Here is an 18,827-nt window from a genome sequence, read left to right on the forward strand (position 1 = left end):
GGTGCTCAGGGAGAACAGCTGGGCAGGGGAGCATGCGCACAGCGACCAACCCAGCAGCTGCTCTCTGCTCCCCCCACCCCCGCAGTCCCACTGCGAGTGCAGGGAGCACTTCCACGACTACGTACCCGGAGTGGGGTGCAGCATGACCGACCTCTGTGAATCCCGGAACCCCTGTCACCAGCACGCGAACTGCACCACCATTGCCCCAGGCCAGACCAGGTAAGCCACCTGCCCAGGTGAGGCAAGGACCCCCTAGCCCACCCTCACGGTGCACACGGCAAGAAGCAGAGCAGAGACTCCGCTCTGATCTCCATGTAACCAGAGAATTAGTCACTAGGGGCTTGTCCCATAGAGGAACAGTCTGGAATACGGAGCTGGCCGCTGGCTTGCCAGCGAGTGGTCAGAGCTCCTGGGAGAAGAAAACGCCCCATTCCCCAGTCTCTGGCCTCCGATGTATAGTCCTGTTTCCTCAGCCCTGATATATTGCTCCAAGTGGTGCCAAACAGGACTGGGGACAAGGAACAAATAGGATGGTGCTTTCTGCCTGCCCCTTCAAACAATGGGGCTGCCTGCGAGTCAGAAGCTCTGCCCAAGTGGGCGGGAGGGGAGTGGGTAGCCTTGCAGCTCGCAGACCTGTGGGGAAGAGGAACCAGTGGTGTCTCCTCTTTAGAGTGCATATCTTCTCTTATAAGTGAATGTTCTGGATACAACAGCACAGGTCTTGGATGTTTATTAGCGGCGGACTGAAGGCTATAAAGTCACTTGCTTCCAGACAGAGGCTTCTCCTGGTGCTACTTTAGTCTCCCTGTCAGTGGCGGTGGGCACCTGCCAAGGATGCCCCCCACCCCTGACCGCGCCGAGTGCTGACCCATTAAGGACCTTGAGTCATGGAATGATTCAACAGCATCTTTGCTTCCAAAGCTTCCTCCTATTTCCTGGGAAGTTCATTTTATTCCTCTCCTGGGTCTCAAGAGTGTAGATTTTCCCTATGAGGTTTCATAAGCATCGTTTTGCACGGGGCAAGTCAACAGATCTGTACTTGCTGTGGGCAGAGGGGAGAGAGTCAGGGTTCAAGTCTCAGTGCTTTCTCTCCCACCTTTAAACAATAATTTTTAAATTGAATTAAAGAACTGTGACTTACAAAGTTATTGATCTTTGAGTTTGAGGCATATGATATTTCAACACCAATCCCACCGCCAGTGTCAACTTCCCTCCACCAGAGTTTCCAAACCCTGTCTCCATCCCCACCCTCATCTCTGCCTGTCACCTTGACAGGCACATTACAAAGCTCAGTTGTTACAGCTTAGGTTTTGTGTTTCCAGTGTTGTTTAGGAGTTAGCTCTACCATTCTCTCCCTTCGCCAGTATGAGTGAACCTCCTACCCCTGTCTACCCATTAATTCCCGCTCTCTTCTTCTTCCTTGCTACCTTAATTTCTTTCCTTACGTTCCAAGATATATCATAGAAAATTAAATAGGATGCTCGGAGGAACAGGAGAAGTAATTGATCCTTGGAGGCAGGTTCTGGTAGAAAGCAGCTTGAAATGTAAGGTGCTTGTTCCTGAGCTTAACACTCTACTATCTCCCAGCCCTTCCACACGAGTGCTGCTCTCAGCGCCACTGCTGTCAGCCTGCCGTCATTGTCCTTGGCATCTGCCAGGAACTGGGATTCTGCCATATGTCATGTGTCTGGCACTGTGCTGGCTATTTGTCTTCTATCAACAACCACAGGTTTTATTAACTCCATTTCATAGATGAGACTCAAGGAGGTTAAGTGACTTCACCATGTTGCTATAAATTATTTGATTTTAGAATGATTTGAAGAGATTATTCTTCTGTATGTGAGACACAAGGGAAGGATACCCAGTGAAATCAGTTTCACAGCCCTTGTAATTCAAGATTCCTAGAATTAAGTGGGTACTTAGTCAATTTTCTATTCAACGATGAGGCACTGTCCTAGGTACTGGAAAACCTGAGACAAAAGCTGGTATGGAGATTCTCAGAGAGTTTCCCATCTCCAGCAGAACCAAGGGTTTAATGGTGGTTTCAATAGAAGGGCCCTGTCAGGAGAGTTTGCTTCTGTCGCGGCATGAGGAGAATGAGCTTCCAATCTGAAATAAAGGTCGAGTTTGCTGAGACCAGCAGGAAGGAGAGATAAGCAAGAACATCCTCCTCTATTTCTAGGTGCATGCCTGCCCTACCTAGCACCCAAACCTTATCATGGAGATGAAAGAAGTCTGGGAGATTTTAAAAGCACAAAAACACCAGGTTTCCCTTTTTGGGAAAAAAAAATCAAGCAGGGCAGCTGTGAAGGATTGATCACAGGGCCGAAAAACAGGGCAGAAAGACCAGTAAGGAAATATCAGAGCAATGCAGGCAGGAAGTGATAAGGCTCAGACAGGGGGTGAAAAATGCCGTTGCAAGTAGAACAACTTACATCCAGCCGTATTTAGAAACACAGCTCGAATCAAGGGCTTTGGAGTCCTCTCCTGAGCAGCAGTCACATCTGTCATCTAATATGACCACAATCTCCCTGTCCCTCTTTTGAAACTTTCTTTCCCTACCTGGTATTTTCTTCTAGGCTTTTCTCCAGGATCCCGGTGAACGTCATCTTCCTTACCACCCTTCCCATTTCAAGTAGGACGAACAGTGGGAGTCCAGAGTTGCGATTCACTGGTTGTCATATATATGATCAGGAATATTGCCACCGTTTAAGTGTCGCAGTAGTATTTTTACTGGCCAACATGGACTTTGAGCTTTGGGAATTGGCAAAAGCTGCACATCAGAGCTTTCCCCCAGAGATCTGGTTTTAATCATCTACCAGCACACTCCTGCTAATGCATCTTTAACTGTATCCCTGCACTCTATTTTTCCATCATGAGACAACAATGTTGTAAGATGATTTCTAAGGTTTTTACTATGTATTTATTAATTTAATTTATTTAATATTTATTACATAACCATTCTTAAATCTTAACTCTGAACCAAGCCCTGAGCTGGATCCTGGGGTTTCAACTGTGAATTAATGTACACTTGGTCCTACCCTCAGTCTCCTCAGACTAAATAAGAAAGTAGTCCTTAAGAAAATTAAAGTAGGGGCTGGAGTGAAAATACAGTGGATAGGGCATTTGCCTTGCACCAGGCCAACCCAGGTTTGATCCCCAGCATGCCATATGGTCCTCTGAGCACCACTAGAAATAATTTCTGAGTGCAGAGTCAGGAGTAACCTCTGATCATCACTGGGTGTGACATAAATAGCAAAAGAAGAAGAAGAAGAAGAAGAAGAAGAAGAAGAAGAAGAAGAAGAAGAAGAAGAAGAAGAAGAAGAAGAAGGAGGAGGAGGAGGAGGAGGAGGAGGAGGAGGAGGAGGAGGAGGAGGAGGAGGAGGAAGAGGAGGAGGAAGAGGAGGAGGAAAAAGAAAAAGAAAGAAAAAAGTTAAAATAAACTATAACTGGGATTGGTGCTACAGGAAATGGTCACGTGGTATCATGAAATTACACTAGAACAAGACTCAATCTACATTGGGGGTAAAAAGGTGGAAATGGGACAAGGAAGGGAAGTTTTCCCTACCAAAGCGTCAGGGAAGAGATCTCAGCTAAAAAGGGAATGGGTGGGCAAGAACCTTCTAAGCACATCGGCACACTGACTCTTTGCTGGAGAGCTTATTTCAGAACTTATTCGGACCCAGTGCTTCTGTTGTGAAATCTACGCAACGATAGCACAGCAGTAGGGCATTTGCCTTGTGCACAGCCAGCCTGGCCGAGCCGGGTTCGATTCCTCCGCCCCTCTTGGTGAGCCCAGCAAGCTACCGAGAGTATCTCGCCCACGCAGCAAAGCCCAGCAAGCTATTCGTGTTGTATTCAATATACCAAACACAGTAACAACAAATTTCAAAATGGAGACGTTACTGGTCCCGCTCAAGCAAATTGATGAACAATGGGAGGACAGTGTTTGTGCAGTTATAGTGAGAACCCACGTGATGCCCCATGGTCTCTTGATCACACTCTGAAATGTGCTGAGGCTAAAGGGCTCTTTTAAAAGGCCTGGTGTTGATGTCCACAAAATATTCAAACTGTGTCGTGGGCCTCTGCGTCTCTGGCGCTCCTCCCCTCATTGCATCTCTGTGCTGCTCAAGGCATCACTTCCCCCATCTGGCATGAGGGGGTTGGGCTGTGTGATCTCACACTGGTGACTCCAGGCACTCAGAATGTTTTCTCACCCTCTCTGTAGATGCACTTGCCGGAAAGGTTACGTGGGCAATGGCTTGAAGTGCCATGGAAACATCCTGGAGCGCCTCCAAGAACTCAACATTGAACCTGGTGGGAAATGGCAGGGCAAGCTGACAGCGTTCACCTCCCTCCTGGGTATGCAGCAACAAACTCCCTCTTCCAAGTTTCCCTGGCCCCTCTGAGGCAGGAGCCTCTCCAAGACACGGTCATTCAGAAAGCAGTGGGCATACTCATCAAGAATGGTCCATGGAGGAGCCGGAAAGATAGTATAGTGGGTTGGGAGCTTGCCTTGCATGCAGCTGACCTGGGTTCAGGCTCTGGGGACTCCAAATGGTTCTCTGAGCCACATTAGGAGTGATCTCTGAGCACAGAGCCATAAATAAGCACCTGAGCACCACTGGGTATCACACACACACACGGTAAATAATAAAAATGGTCAATGGGGAGGGGTGATTCTGGGAACCCACTGATCTTCTGGGGAAAGGTAATTCAGTGGGAGAGAAAGAACAGGCAGGTGTTTGTCAGGATGCGGTCATTAGAGCCAAGAAATCCAACCATGCAGTGATGAGTGGGATGAGTGGGAAGAGACCTAAGGGCAGGGTCTGGGGTCATGAATGAGCAGGTGATGAACAGGTCTACAACAGCAGTAAGACAGAGGAGCTACTGAGATGAGAACAGAAATCACCCACTTCCCCCTTGGCCTAGGGGCCTTCCAGGTGTGAACCAAGGTTGGCAGTTTGGTTGCGAATAGAGTGACCTAACACTCAGGTATATGTGTTCCTGTTCCTCCATGGAGGTGCCATTTGATTTGTGGCAGGAGTCTCGTATGTGACCATCTCATACAGCTGGCTCCCCACCTCTAGTTCTCTGTGCCAGTTCTTCCTCCTGGCTCCTTGACATAGTGACAATCTAGAATATGCTCATCATTTCCAAACGCCCTCTAGGGTCCTTCCCCATCCCCCATTTGAGATGGAAATACAGTGGATCATAGCATTGGGCAAGGCTTCCAATAAGACACAAACAGAAAAATCAAACAGTTGGCCATCAGAAGCCTTAAAACATCACTGTCTAAAGCCGGAGAAATAATATTAATAATATTTTGATATTTTTATATTAAAATAATATTTTAATATTTAGGGTTTGCCTTGCATACAGCCAACCCCAATTTGAATCCCTCGCACTGCATATGGTCCCATAAACACTGCCAGAAGTGATGCCTGAGCACAGAGTCAGGAGTAAATCCTGATCATGGCTGGTTGTGACCTGATAACCCCCACCCCCCAAAGAACCGACAGAAGTAACCAAAAAAAAAAAATTTGTGTCTAAAATTTACCACCAAAAGTAATTTCCCTGAAAAAAACGCAAACAGAAGGAAGTGTCTTCCATGGGTTAATGCCATCCTGGCATAAATCTTAGCCAACAGTTTGCCCAAATGCTCTTGTTGAGGGCCCCACAGTACATTTCACAAGGTTCTTCTAAGAACTGTTTGAATAACCAATGAGAGCAGATCAGGGTGACAGAATGTCCTTCACACATTGGACCCTCATTGCTTCCCAGGACTAAGTCCAGTTGACCTCTAACCCTCTCCATTTACAATCGCTTGTCTCCACTGCCTCCCATATGGGAGCACGGAGTTCCCCTTCCTGGGGGAGGTGGGAAGAGAACCCAAAATCTAACTTGCATTGTCCTGTGTGTAATGAGAAGGCAGGGTCCTCTAATGGAAAACTCAAACATTTCAAGTCGGCAGCCTCAGCTCTTGAAACTGTGAACAAGCCTGGCTCCCTGTGAGCTCTGAACATCAGCTCTGGAAGTCGGGCATGGGGCTAAGCATTTGAAAGAAAAATACACAGTGCATAGAACTTTTTGTTAGGTTTGGTGGTTGGGAGCTCTAACACCTCCAACAAGAGCTTCCCTGTTCACACAAAGCCTGCAAGCAGAACAGAGCAGCTCTTGTGGCTCTTGTGTCTGAAGGTAAATGGATCACAAGGGCCAGTGCCTGATTTAACTCCTCACATGCCACCCTCTTACCTGCTTTTTATTTCCATTATTAAGAAAAAGTCTATGGCTGGCCACTCAGTAACCTGGGACCATTCACTGTGCTGTTGACCACAGACAAGGGACTGAAAGGCCTCAATGTAAGTATTTGAAATAATCCGACGCTGCAGACTCTTGTAAGAACATTCCCTAGTAAGAAGGACTTACTAAAAGTGGGAAACCTCTGTAAAAATGAAACCTATTGATACAGATGGAGGAACTAGGGGTAAACCCCTTTTAACAAAATGCATCATCCTCTGTGAAAGAGTCATTTTAAAGAGTACGACCTAATGAATTATCACCCAGCGAAGGTACCTTTGTGTCCAGCAAGCCCATTACTACTGCCTTACCAGACCCCTGGTGACCTCAGCCAGGTGTTACCCATGCAGGACTGATCATGAAGGATTAGTACTATTACAGTCTGGGGATGAATGTGATTTGCTTACTGCAAACCTGCTTACTCGTCACCCTATGAATTAAATACTGTGTGAAGAAGGCCCGTGTTTCTTTTAAAAAAACATGAAGAGAAACAGAGGGAAGGTCCCTCAGAAAAGGCTGCTTCTTCCGTGTACACAGCTGCGGTCAGAGCTGGTGCAGTGGGAACAGAGGGGAGAATGGCCAAGGAGGGGTCCCCGTTGAGGGATTGGTGCCATTTGTGGTTTCATGCAGACACATACGTATCAGTTTGTGTAGAATTGTTTTATCCCCACCCGGAATATTTCATGATAATAATTCTTGCTGCAGAAACTTAAAAAAGAGTAAATTTCAGACTCCTACCCTAAGGCCTCACTACCATGAATGTGCCAGAGTGACCTCATTACCAATCTGCAGATACCCTCCCAGCACCCCTGCTGGGGTTCAAGGGGTGGGGACAAGTAAGTCAATAGTGAAAGTCAGGCACTTCACATTTGGTTTCTGTTTAGAATATGGACAAATTTACACAATTAATAAACTGTAGGGGTTGACTGTTGTCTGTAATACTGACAAAATGGGGCTTTGTTCAAGGTATTTCTGAAATCCTTATGTTAATATCCAAAATATCTCTCTATCTCTCTCTGTGTGTCTATCTGTTTGTCTCTGTGTTTCTGTCTGTCTCTGGCTCTCTATGTCTTTGTCTCTCTGCTTCTCTCTCTTTATCTCTCTATCTCTCTTCCCCAACAACCCCCCCTCTCTGTTTTTTCACACAAGTTCTTATTTCATTTTTGGTTACAAATGCTCCCTGAAATGGCCACATCTTCGTCTGTCACCCCCACCCCCAGTTCCAGTTGTTCCCACTTCCTCTTTCTTGGTACCACCAACACCAAGTCTCCCCATTGCACAACTCCCCCCACACACACACTTTGGTTCAGGAGCACCACTCTTGGTGAGAGGGTCCTCTCCAAACATTACTTCCTAAAAGTCAATCCAAGGGCAGTGGTCTCAGGACTTGGCCACTGTATCTCAAAGGGCCACACTTTGAGCAAATCAGTGCATGGATCAGAAAGCTCATTGCTCTATCAAACACTGGTGGCAGTTGAAGGATCTGACTCTCTTTTTTCCAGGTAAAAGAACTTTCCATGGATACTCAGGATGCCCAGTACTTCGTGAAACTCCACATCATTGCCGGGCAAATGAGCTCTAAGCAGATGAATAACACAAGCCTTTTCTACACCTTGACGGGAAAGGCAGGAGAGATCTTCCACGACAATAGGGTAAGGCTCTCTCAGATGCTCACCCCCACTGTTGAACATCAGTCCATGCCACACCACTCTGTGTTTGTTGGGAACACTTCTCTCTTGTGTCTAAGGCCTTCCCCTTGTAGAAAGGAGAATAACACCAGAATTCAGGAAAGTAGGGGTGCACTGTGGCTGGAAGAGGGTTAGAAAGGGTTTTGGGATTTGCCCTGATCTGCCTGTCAAGGCAGCCAGTCTGCAGTGGCCAACAGGAAGGAGAAACCTTGCAGGAAGCCTGTTTCCTGGAAGCCTCAGCTTTCCTCTTACAAAAGGAAACAGGTTGTGCTTGTTTGTGATTGTAGGGTTAATTCAGGCTCTCCATCTCTCCTAATGCCTGTTCTGCTCTGGTTTTTGTTTGTTAGTTTGTTTGATTGATTTTTTGTGTTTGGGTGGGGGGAGCACACCTGGTGGTGCTCAGGGGCTACTCCTGTCCCTGAAATCAGGAATCACTCCTGTTGGTGCTCAGGGGACCACATGGAGTGCCGGGAATCGAACCCAGATGGGCTGTAGTTTCAGCAAGCACCCTACCCGCTGTACCATCCCCTCTGCTCTGTCTTTTAATCCAGCTGCCATCCTCCCCTTTCACAAATAACTATTATTAGAAACAAGTCTACAGTGCCAGAAAGCAAATGAATCACGGATAGATTGTGTGTGAGTGTGTGTAAGTTATGGCTTGTTCTGACATCTTCAAATATTAATGATTCATAGATTATTGAGAATTTACTTTGTGTAAGGTACTGGACAAAACCTACATTTATGTTATATGTGATGTTTAGATTGATAGATTAAAACAAAGAAAAGTCAAAGGGGTCCAGAGAAATAGTACACCAGATAGGGAGATAGTACACAAGGCAGACACCAGTTTGATCCCCGGTATCACATATGCTTTCCCAAGTCCCACCAGGATGATCCCTGAGTGCAGAGCCAAGAGTAAGACCTGAGCACTTCAAAGTGACCCAAAAAAGGAAGGGAGGAAGGGCCAAAAAGATAGTACAGTGTGTAGAGTTCCTGCCCTGGGGACAGCCAACCCAGGTTCAATCCTTGGCATCCCATATGGTCCCCTGAGCCTGCCAGCAGAGCCAGGAATTCACTGCTGAACACCTTCGTTTGTATAACCCCTCCCTCCCATCCACAAAAGGAGAGAGACTTAGAGGAAAATATGGCTTCCTTTCTCATAAAGAGATATATTTATTCATTTAACAGTTTTTGATTTAACAGTTTTTGATTGTATTCATTTAGTCATTTAATAGTTTTTGATTGTGCCTCCTCTATATAAGACATTAAAGTAGGTGATGAATATACTATACATCATTTAATTACTTTTCCCACTTGGGAATCTGCACGTCATTGAAGATGACTTATATTATCTCATCTGATTCAAATACAAGACCTGTGACTTTCACCAAGTACATGCTATATCATCTCATTTTTGATTAAGTGGCTTATCCAAGATCAAACAGCCATATATGGTAAAACCAAGAACTTGAGATTTCTAATGCAGTGACTCACTCTTTCTAAAACCCTACCTTAATTTAATTAAATTTTTTCCTTGGTGTTTTAGGACAATTTACTGAAGCTTAAACTCTTTGGAGGAAAAAAGAGAGCAAAAATCATACAGTCGGATATAATTGCCTCCAATGGGCTCTTGCACATCCTTGACAAAGCCATGGACAACATGGAACCCTCTCTCATGAGCAATACCGAGGTGAGATATCTCACCTAAAAGTGGGATCAAACCTAATCCTTTTATTGTCTGGAAACTCAGATCCAAGAAGAAAATGCATGCCAGCACTATGAATCTGTCCTTTTCTTGTACTAATCACGGTTTTACCAGCCAACTATAGGGAAGAAAAGATCATTTGTTCATTTTCAGGAGAATTCTGACTGCCTCTGCAGAACAAAGGCAAGCATTAGGTGTCGAGAAATCTTGATTATTTTTTTCTCTTTTAAGCCACACGTGACAATTCAGTCAAACAACCAGTTGTAAGGAGCATTTATTATACATGTGTTATGGAGCAAGGAAGTTATTCCCTGTGGTAAAACTTAACTCTTCTGATCTATTTAATGATGAATAAAAGTAACAACAACAACAACAACAAAAATACCTAGAAGCTTTGGGGCTGAGGAGACCTTACAGTGGTAGGGTGCTTGCCTTGCATGCAGCCAACCCAGGTTCAATCCCCAGCATCCCATATGGTACTCTGAGTTCACAAGAAGTGATTCCTGTGTGCAGAGCCAGGAATAACCCTGTACACTATCAGTGTGACCCAAAAAACAAATAAATCTACAAGTTTTAATTAGTATTTCAGCAATAATATGAAATTCTTCCACATAATGCATTGTAGTCAAATAGGCCCTCTTATAACTACACATACCTTGACTTAAATTAGCTTTTTAGTGTTAATATATGTATTTTTTAATGATTTTAAAGCAAATTGTCTCTTTTTTAGCAAACCATAATGACAATGCTGCAACCAAGATACAGCAAGTTCAGATCTTTACTAGAGGTATGTACTTCCCATGAATTTTTAAATATGTTTATGTTCAACTCTTTGTATAATTAGCAAGGGCATCAATTATAAATACAGTTGACCTGTGCAACCTAGGGACTAGGAGCATCAGTCCCTGAACAGTTATAAGTCTTTTTATTACTTTGCATTGCCTCAAATCTTACCTACTAAACTATCTGTTGACTGGAAGTCTTACTGATAATATAAAGTAGTTAACATGGTGTGTATGTTGTATATATTATATACAGCATTCTTATAGTAAAGTAGACCCGAGCAAAAGTTACTAATAAATTTTCAGATGATCTATCGTAAAGGTCTTTATCCTTGCCATCTTCTTGTTGAATACACAAAGAAAGCGAGAGTAAGGAAGGAATTGAAAAAATTCCCATATAAGTGAATCCAGGCAGCTCAAAATTATGTTGTTCAAGTCAGTTAGGTAAGGTAAAGGTAAAGGCCCTCCCGTTGATCGTCGATTTGCTCGAGCGGGCCCAGTAACATCTCCATTGGAGACTTTGTTGTTACTGTGTCTGGCATATCCAATACTCTCGGTAGCTTGCCGGGCTCTCCGAGAGGGGCGGAGGAATCGAACTCGGGTCGGCCATGTTGGCCGCTTGTAAGGCTAACGCCCTACCCGCTATGCTATCGCTCCAGCCCCAAGTCAGTTGAACAACATAATTTTGCAAATGCTAAACGGGTTCTTTGAATCTCTGAGATAGAATGTAAATACAAAATTTCATTTCTCAAATGCAGAAAACCAACATGGGACGGGCCTTGGATGAAGATGGGGCTGGTGAACCTTATACCGTTTTTGTCCCAAGGAATGAAGCATTGGATGCCATGAAACCTGACACTCTCAATTACCTTCTTTCTCCAAAGGTATTGTATTCCACTTCCTCTGATGCTAGCCGGCCAGTATCACTGTGTGATCAGTACCAGTCTGTGTCACCCAGGTTTTCTGTTCAATTAGGGATAGCCAATTGGTAGCACTCCAGTAACCACCTCTCCTTCCATGGCTAAGCATTATCATGGATCCATTTCAGTTCTCTGAAACTAAGCCTGGATTTAGCTTCATCTCCTCTGTAGACTTCCAAGGAAGTATAGCTTATTGATCAGGTTGGGGATCTGATCGGGAGAGGGGAGGAAGAGAGGGGCATCCGTATGTATGCAACAGTAGGTCTAAATGTTAGGTTTGATCTGGCTTGCTCTTCTCACATTTCTCAAAAGCAAAATAAATATTTTAAAGCCCTCTTACTTCTAAAAGTACTGAAAAAATGAAATATAAACTCAATGGCTCTGAGTCAGGTCTAGGAAAAATTTTAAAGAAATAAATGTTGGGGCTGGAGTGATAGTACAGTGGGTAGAGCATTTGCTTTGCATGCAGCCAATTCGATTCCCAGCATCCCATATGGTCCCCTGAGCACCACCAGAAATAATTTCTGAGTGCAAAGCCAGGAGTAACCCCTGAGCATCGCCGGGCATCACCCAAAAAGCAAAAAAAAAAAAAGAAGAAGAAAAGAAAAAAGAAATGAATGTTAATTTTTTAAAAATTTTTAATAGTGAGATATCATGAGGTATAGTTGCAGACTTACACATTTTTGTGCTTGGGTTTCAATTATACAATGATACCCATCCCTCCACCAGTGCCCATTTCCCACTACCACGGATCCCAGTATCCCTCCCACCCTCCATGCCCCCATCCCGCCCTGCCTCTCTGGCAGGGCATTCCCTTTTGTTCTCTCTCTCTTATTGGGTGTTGTGGTTTGCAAAAGAGGCAATGGGTGACAATCATGTTTGGTCTATAGTCTACTTTCAGCATGCTTCTCCCATCCTGGGAGGATCCTCCCAACACCTTTATTTGGTGTTCCCTTCTCTATCTGAGCTCCCTTTTCCCCCAGCATGTGTGGTTGGCTTCCAAGTCATGGAGTAAAATTCCTGGTACTAATCTCGGCCAATGGATGTTAATTTTTAGATATTCCAGGATTTCCTGTTGTCTTCATCTCTATTTTCATATCCCTGAGCATTGCCAGGTCTGGGCCCCCAAAATTTTTAAAGATAAAAAAATTAAAAATAAACAAACCTATGATTCTCTCACATTCTCCTCTAGACGTGAGATTTTGACTCCTTCACAATAAAGTATAAAAGAATGAAACTAAAGTGTTTTCTCCTCAGAAATAACAGCTTTAAACTAAAGAAAAGGATAACTAATTGTATGGTTCTGGTCATTAGAATCAAATAATGGAATTATAGAGGAGTTCCAAGATTTTTTCCAATACCCTGGTTTTATGCCACAATCTTGGCAATAAAACAGGAATATATATGACTTCATCTATATCAGTTTTGACTATATAGAGTGGGAATATGGGGATGTAGATATTATTATAATTAGTAGTAGTAGTAGTAGTAATATTATTATTATTGAACCACTGTGAAATAGAGTTACAAAGTTGTTCATGGTTGGGTTTCAGTCATATGTTCCAACACCCATCCTTTCACCATCAGTGTCCCTGGTTTCCTTCCCACCCCTGACCCCCCTCTTTGGCAAACACTTTTATTCTCTCTCTCTCCCCCTCTCTTTCTCTCTATAGATTTCCTTCTGGGCATTATGGTTTGCAATACACATACTGAAAGGTTTTCATATATCTCCTTTTACCTACTTTCAACACTCAATTCTTGTCAGAGTGATAATTTCTAACTATTATTGTCATACTGGTTCCTTCTGTAGATATTTTTAGGATAATGATTCCCAGTATTTCTTAGTATGCTTAGTCTTATTAAGTAGGCAGCTTTCAGAACTTTACTGCAAACAATTCTGATTTAATGGTACTGAAATAAGACCTACAAATAGACACTCTTTTTTTCTTTTTGGGTCGCACTCAGCGATGGTCAGGGGTTACTCCTGGCTGTGCTTAGGGGACCATATGGAATGCTGGGAATCAAACCTGGGTCAGTCACGTGCAAGCAAACGCCCTACCCACTGTGCTATTGCTCCAGCCCCAGAAATAGACACTTTGTAATAACTAACTTTTTAACTTAGGTTTTAACTAACTCTCTTTTATGTGAACTCTGAAAATGTTTTCCTATATAATTTAAAGGTTCACACTACACATTATTGCCTAGAAGCTACAGATGCAGATGTCTTAATTTCAGAAAACTTGTGTTTTAAAAAATATGCATTCGAGGTCACTCAGATTGTTCTTTTTCATCATTAACAGATGTTCACAATATAAAAGGATTTGGCATAGATTTCCAATTAAAATGCTAGACTCCTCAGTGTCTTCAAAATGGGATGTGGTTTCAAATATATGATATGCACTCAAGGTTTTTAAAACCTAGCATTTGCAGGAAAATTACTGGACCTCTCCTTAAACTCTCATGATCACACAGAAGCAGAACCGGGATCAGAACTCAAGGCCATAGCTCCTGATCAACGATATTCCTGGGATGCCTCTTTCTTTTAATTGACCAACATAAACATTTACACAGAGCATTCTGTGGGCCTCTATACTGTGCTGGTTGGGGACACAGTGATTAAGTAAGCCTCACCTACCCTGCATTCTAGGAACCTCCACCTCAGGTGAAGCATTGTGACAGTTGCCAGATCTCGCCTTTTCTCTTCTGTCACTGAGCTTGTGATAATATTGCTTCTGCTTGGAAGCTTTCACTACTGGGTACCATAAACTAGCTGTGAAGTAAAGTCAAGTCCCAGAGACTAAGTAACTTGCTCAAGGTCACATACTAAGGAACCTGGCTGAGTGTAAGTTATGACCTCAGGGTTGGCTACTCAGTGTTCAACTTCAGTGATTTTTTTGTTTGTTTTGTTGGTTGGCTTTTGGTTTTTAGGCCACCCCGTGAGGACCACTCATCCAGCTGGTAGCCTCCCAGAGCGTCCCCATTTTGGAAAAATAATCCCTCACTATCCCCCCCAGAAAATCTACCTTCTTTCTATATGCAAACAGAGAATGCGCCCCCAATTACCACTGAGGCTACACACACACACACACACACACACACACACACACACACACACACACACACATAATGTCACAATGTTCAGGGAGGTAGCATAGCCCACTTTGGGAATACCATGATTTTCAGAAAGAAAATTGAATAGAGTCCAGTCTTTGAGAGCCAGAATTACTTCTTGGCAAAGAATCTTAAGTTAAATTTCTGAACTTTCATCACAATAAAATGTGTCTCTATGAGGTCACCCTCATTATCTTGCAGGCTGTGTTCCAGACCACGGCAATGAAGTGGACATCACTTAAAGCTCATGGCTTCTTTGATTTCCTTGTACTATATTGTGATCTATTAATTCTGCAATAGAATTGCATGTGTTTTTTTAAGAGCACATACCATAATTTTAAAATTCTAATTGGTAAAAACTGCTAAGTTTCCTCTGAGGCTGGAATGAATCATATTCTTTTGGTGGGAGTGGGGTTGAAGAAGGATTTTGTTTTCAAATCCAGCTATCCAGGGCCAGAGCTAAAGTACAGAAAGCAGGGTATATGACTTGCATGAGGCCAGCCCACGCCATCTCCAGCACCCCTTATGGTTCCCTGATTCCAAAAAAAATACTGCTACTGGGAGCTAAAGAGATAGTACAGCAGGTAGGGCACTTGCTTTATAGAACATAATCTGGGTTCTATCTTTGGTACCCCATAAGGTCGCCTGAGCCCCACTAGGAGTGATCCCTGTGACAGAGCCAGCTTACTCCTGGCAGTTACCCGCAACATCGTAAAGTAGGGCCCCATAAAACCAGACGTGCCTGGAGTCACCCTTACCTCTCACAGGATGGGAGGAGCCCCTGACACATGCGTATAGAGTTTCCAGAATAACCCTGTCAGGAAGCTCCAATCAGAGGCAAGGTACCACTTGCAGGAGGCAGCTTTCTCACTCTGGAATTCCCAGTGAAGAGATCATTTCTTTCTCTTGACTAGTTGTCCAAAGTCATTTGAGGAGGTTCCCACAAGAGGAGGAGAGATGTCCTTTTCTTCTAGCCTAAAGAATTGTTTTGATTCCTTTGCAGGGATCTCGGAAGCTTCTGGAACTCATCAGATACCACATTGTCCCATTTACCCAGGTTGGCCCTGCTCATCCCATCCTGTTTTCTTCCTGCTATTGTTGCTAGTATATAATGATTGTTCTTTCGGTCTAACACTACATACCTTTAGTCATTAAAAAAATAAAGGGGGGTGGGGGGTCGGAATGATAGAACAGTGTTTAGGGTTGCTTACCTTGCACACAGTCAGCCAGGGTTCAATCCCTGAAGCCTCAGAGAATCCCTGAACAGGTGTAGCCCAAAAACCAAACTGAAATGAAAATTTATCAGAGAAGCCTGCAAAGTCACAAAGGCTGGTGATATCGAGGTCCTTCCCATCCCTTCAATCCCGTAAACGTTTAGAGTTTGCTTTCCACTGCAGGCTTCTCCTCAGCGGGCTCTGTGCATGCCTCTGATGTCTCCATGTGTCCCCTGTCATTGCAGCTCGACGTGGCCTCTCTCGTTTCCACGCCTTTCATCAGGAGCATGGCCAACCAGATCCTCCGGTTCAATACCACCGGGAATGTAGGTGTCCTTACTCTCCTGCCTCCCGGCTTCAGAGTCTCCGCAGGGGGTCCCTCCTCCACACAAACTCACAGACTTGAGCTCTCTGAGCAGATCTCCCTCATACGACTCTGAGACCACCGCCCCTCCTGGTGCTGCATCCCAGCAAAAGTGGCCCTCTCTTCCCTCCAGGGACAGATTCTGGTGAATGAGGTGGCCCTAGAAGAAATCGACGTGGCAGCCAAAAATGGCCGGATTTACACCCTGAATGAAGTCCTCATCCCACCCTCCATTGTCCCGATTCTGCCTCACCGCTGCGATGAAACCAAGACTGAAATCAAAGAGGTAAGAGAAGCTAATAAAACAGTGGGGGCTGGAGAGATGGCGCAGAGGTTACAGGCTTCCCTTACACGTGGGAGATCCCTGTTCAAATCCCTGGCACAGCCGATCATTCCCCAAGAACGACCCAGGGTCCCCCTGAGCACAGAGCCAGGAATCACTCTAAGTACCACCCCCCCACACACACACACACACACGCAAATAAACAAGGGTTCCCATGGAGCCAGTTGTGTTTCTATTTCAGATTGATATGGGCAGTCTCAGCTCCCTGCTGCGGGGTTCTCTCTTCAGGAAGATGCAGAAAGGAGCCGGGGAGGTGGCTTGTGCAGAGCACAGACTCCCAGTGTATGAGTCCCAGGGTTCGATCCCTGGCACCATGCATATGCTTTCATATGTGACCAGGCCAATAGGCCTGAGGATCTGTATCACTGTCATCTCGTTGTTCATCGATTTACTCGAGCAGGCTCCAGTAATGTCTCCATTCGTCCCAGCCCTGAGATTTTAACAGCTTCATTTTACTCATCTTTCCCATCACTGCCATATTGGAGACTTTCAGGGTCAGGGGAATGACACCCGTTATTGTTACTGTTTTTGGCATATCAAATACGCCATCAGTAGCTTGCCAGGCTCTGCCATGAGGTGCTATATCATAAAAAAGTGAACCAAGGAATTTCCACCAAGTGAGATGCTCCCCAAGGACATTGATTTTCCAAATTTCTGTAGCCAATTGCCACAAATCTGATGGCTTCACACCACAAAAATGTTTTTTCTCATACTCCAGAGGTCAAAGGGATGAAATTAGGGTGTTGACAGGCTCATGTTTTCCTCAAAAGTTCTAGAAGAAGAATCCCTGCCTCCACCCATCCCCACCTCTCACTTCATTTTTGCATTGGATGCCTCCAGAAAATCTTTGGTCTCCCATTACTCTCTCCATCCTTATCAGGCCTTCTTCACCAAGGGCACCACTGTGGAACCCCTTATTTCTGGGAAGGATACCCGTCATATCACATAGAGCCCCCTGGAGCCAGTGTGGCCTCATCTCACTCCTGACCTCTGCAAAGACGCGTTTTCCAGGGGTGCTCCTAGGCTGAGATTTCAAGGGAACATGTAAAACTGGTCAGGGAGCTCTGCCCAGCAGGAGAGGCTCAATGCCCTGTCCCTTCTGTCCCCTGCGCCTGTCTCTTGTGTCCACCCTTTCTGGGACCCACCACTCTCCTGGCTCCCTAAGGAAGACTTGAAATAGAAATATCCTCTCGGATGGAATCTCCGTCCCCATCACTCACACATCTTTCTGGGCTTCTCTTCAAATGCCAAACGCTGATGTCTGCAGAGTGGGTGTCCCCTCACCTGGCCTTTTCTATTTCCATAGCAACATCTTTTGGCTCCATCAGCTTTACTCAGAGCACACCCCTCCCCCAAATTTTAACGCATCTGAACATGGGATTTTCTTGGTTCCCATGGAAACCATAAGCCCAAACTTGCAACAGTAACAGGTCCGGATCTTCCTTGGTAGAACCCTTCAATATTATCTCAACAGTTGCGTTCATGAAATCCTTGGAAACACAGGTATTGGAAAAGAAATGGGCTCCAGAGAGATAGTTCAGGGGTAAGTCGCTTGCTTAGAGTGTAGTCAACCCATTTGAACCCTCAGCACCACTTATGGTCATCCTCTTGCCCAGCACCTCCAGAGTGATCTGTGAGTGCAGAGCCATGAGTATACCCTGAGTATAACAATTGAGAAAGAGAGAGAGAGAGAGAGAGAGAGGCCGTTGAGTATATAGATTTCATTTTATTGATTATTTTTCTCATCATGGAGGCGGGAAATGGCTAGTTGAGTCCCTGGACAAGGGTTGATGCTAATTATTTAGAATCCATATTCTTTGTTTATGTAGCTACTCAGATGTATTTTAGGCTGCTGTGATGGTGCTAAACCTTAGAACCCAAAATATACCAGCTGACGGACTTTTTTCCCATACCTGGGACCCCAGATTGATAGACTATCAGGATCGATATCACTTTGGCTCATGTGCAGTACCAGGGTTAAACTCTCATTGGAGCCCAGAGCCCATGGAGAGAGGCAGAGACTGGATCTGGAGAGGCCTGCAAAACATGTGCCCCTTTTCTTCTTTCTCAGTGGACATTCAGTGGGAAAAGAAGCACCAGAAAGTCCATGAGGCAAGGCAGAGGTCCACTGATCAACCCAGGCACTGCTAAGCTGGCAGGATGACTGGGCCTGTGGCGTGTATGATGTCAGTGTTCTATCCGGAGCAGCCGTGGACCGTCCCTGCAGGATGAGAGGAAGGGGCTGCTCTGAGTTGGCTCAGCTCCTTCTCTCAGGCCCCTGGCCTGAGTTTGCTCCTCTCCAGGCAGGGCTGGGTGCGGGAGAGAGGCTAAAGGGGAATCACCAGAACTGCTCAGAGTTGGGGAGTCGCCTTGGATGCAACTAGAGGGCAGGGTGACGGG

At 45.0% G+C, this 18,827-nt stretch overlaps 1 protein-coding gene across 3 annotated transcripts in view; it reads left to right on the forward strand.

Moving 5' to 3' along the window:
• The window catches only part of STAB2 (stabilin 2), a 171,007-nt gene that overhangs the window by 42,361 nt on the left and 109,819 nt on the right, over positions 1–18,827 (forward strand). For all 3 annotated transcript variants that reach the window (XM_056116349.1, XM_056116363.1, XM_056116356.1), the window contains exons 9-18: positions 86–219; positions 4,229–4,362; positions 6,280–6,362; positions 7,803–7,952; positions 9,535–9,678; positions 10,424–10,480; positions 11,234–11,359; positions 15,510–15,563; positions 15,966–16,046; positions 16,218–16,370. In XM_056116349.1, coding sequence (XP_055972324.1) covers positions 86–219; positions 4,229–4,362; positions 6,280–6,362; positions 7,803–7,952; positions 9,535–9,678; positions 10,424–10,480; positions 11,234–11,359; positions 15,510–15,563; positions 15,966–16,046; positions 16,218–16,370 — 1,116 coding nt within the window. The remainder of the gene's footprint in view (positions 1–85; positions 220–4,228; positions 4,363–6,279; positions 6,363–7,802; positions 7,953–9,534; positions 9,679–10,423; positions 10,481–11,233; positions 11,360–15,509; positions 15,564–15,965; positions 16,047–16,217; positions 16,371–18,827) is intronic.

Source organism: Sorex fumeus, unplaced genomic scaffold (assembly GCF_029834395.1).
Source record: "Sorex fumeus unplaced genomic scaffold, SorFum_2.1 ptg000003l, whole genome shotgun sequence".
Classification (NCBI taxonomy): Eukaryota; Metazoa; Chordata; class Mammalia; order Eulipotyphla; family Soricidae; genus Sorex; species Sorex fumeus.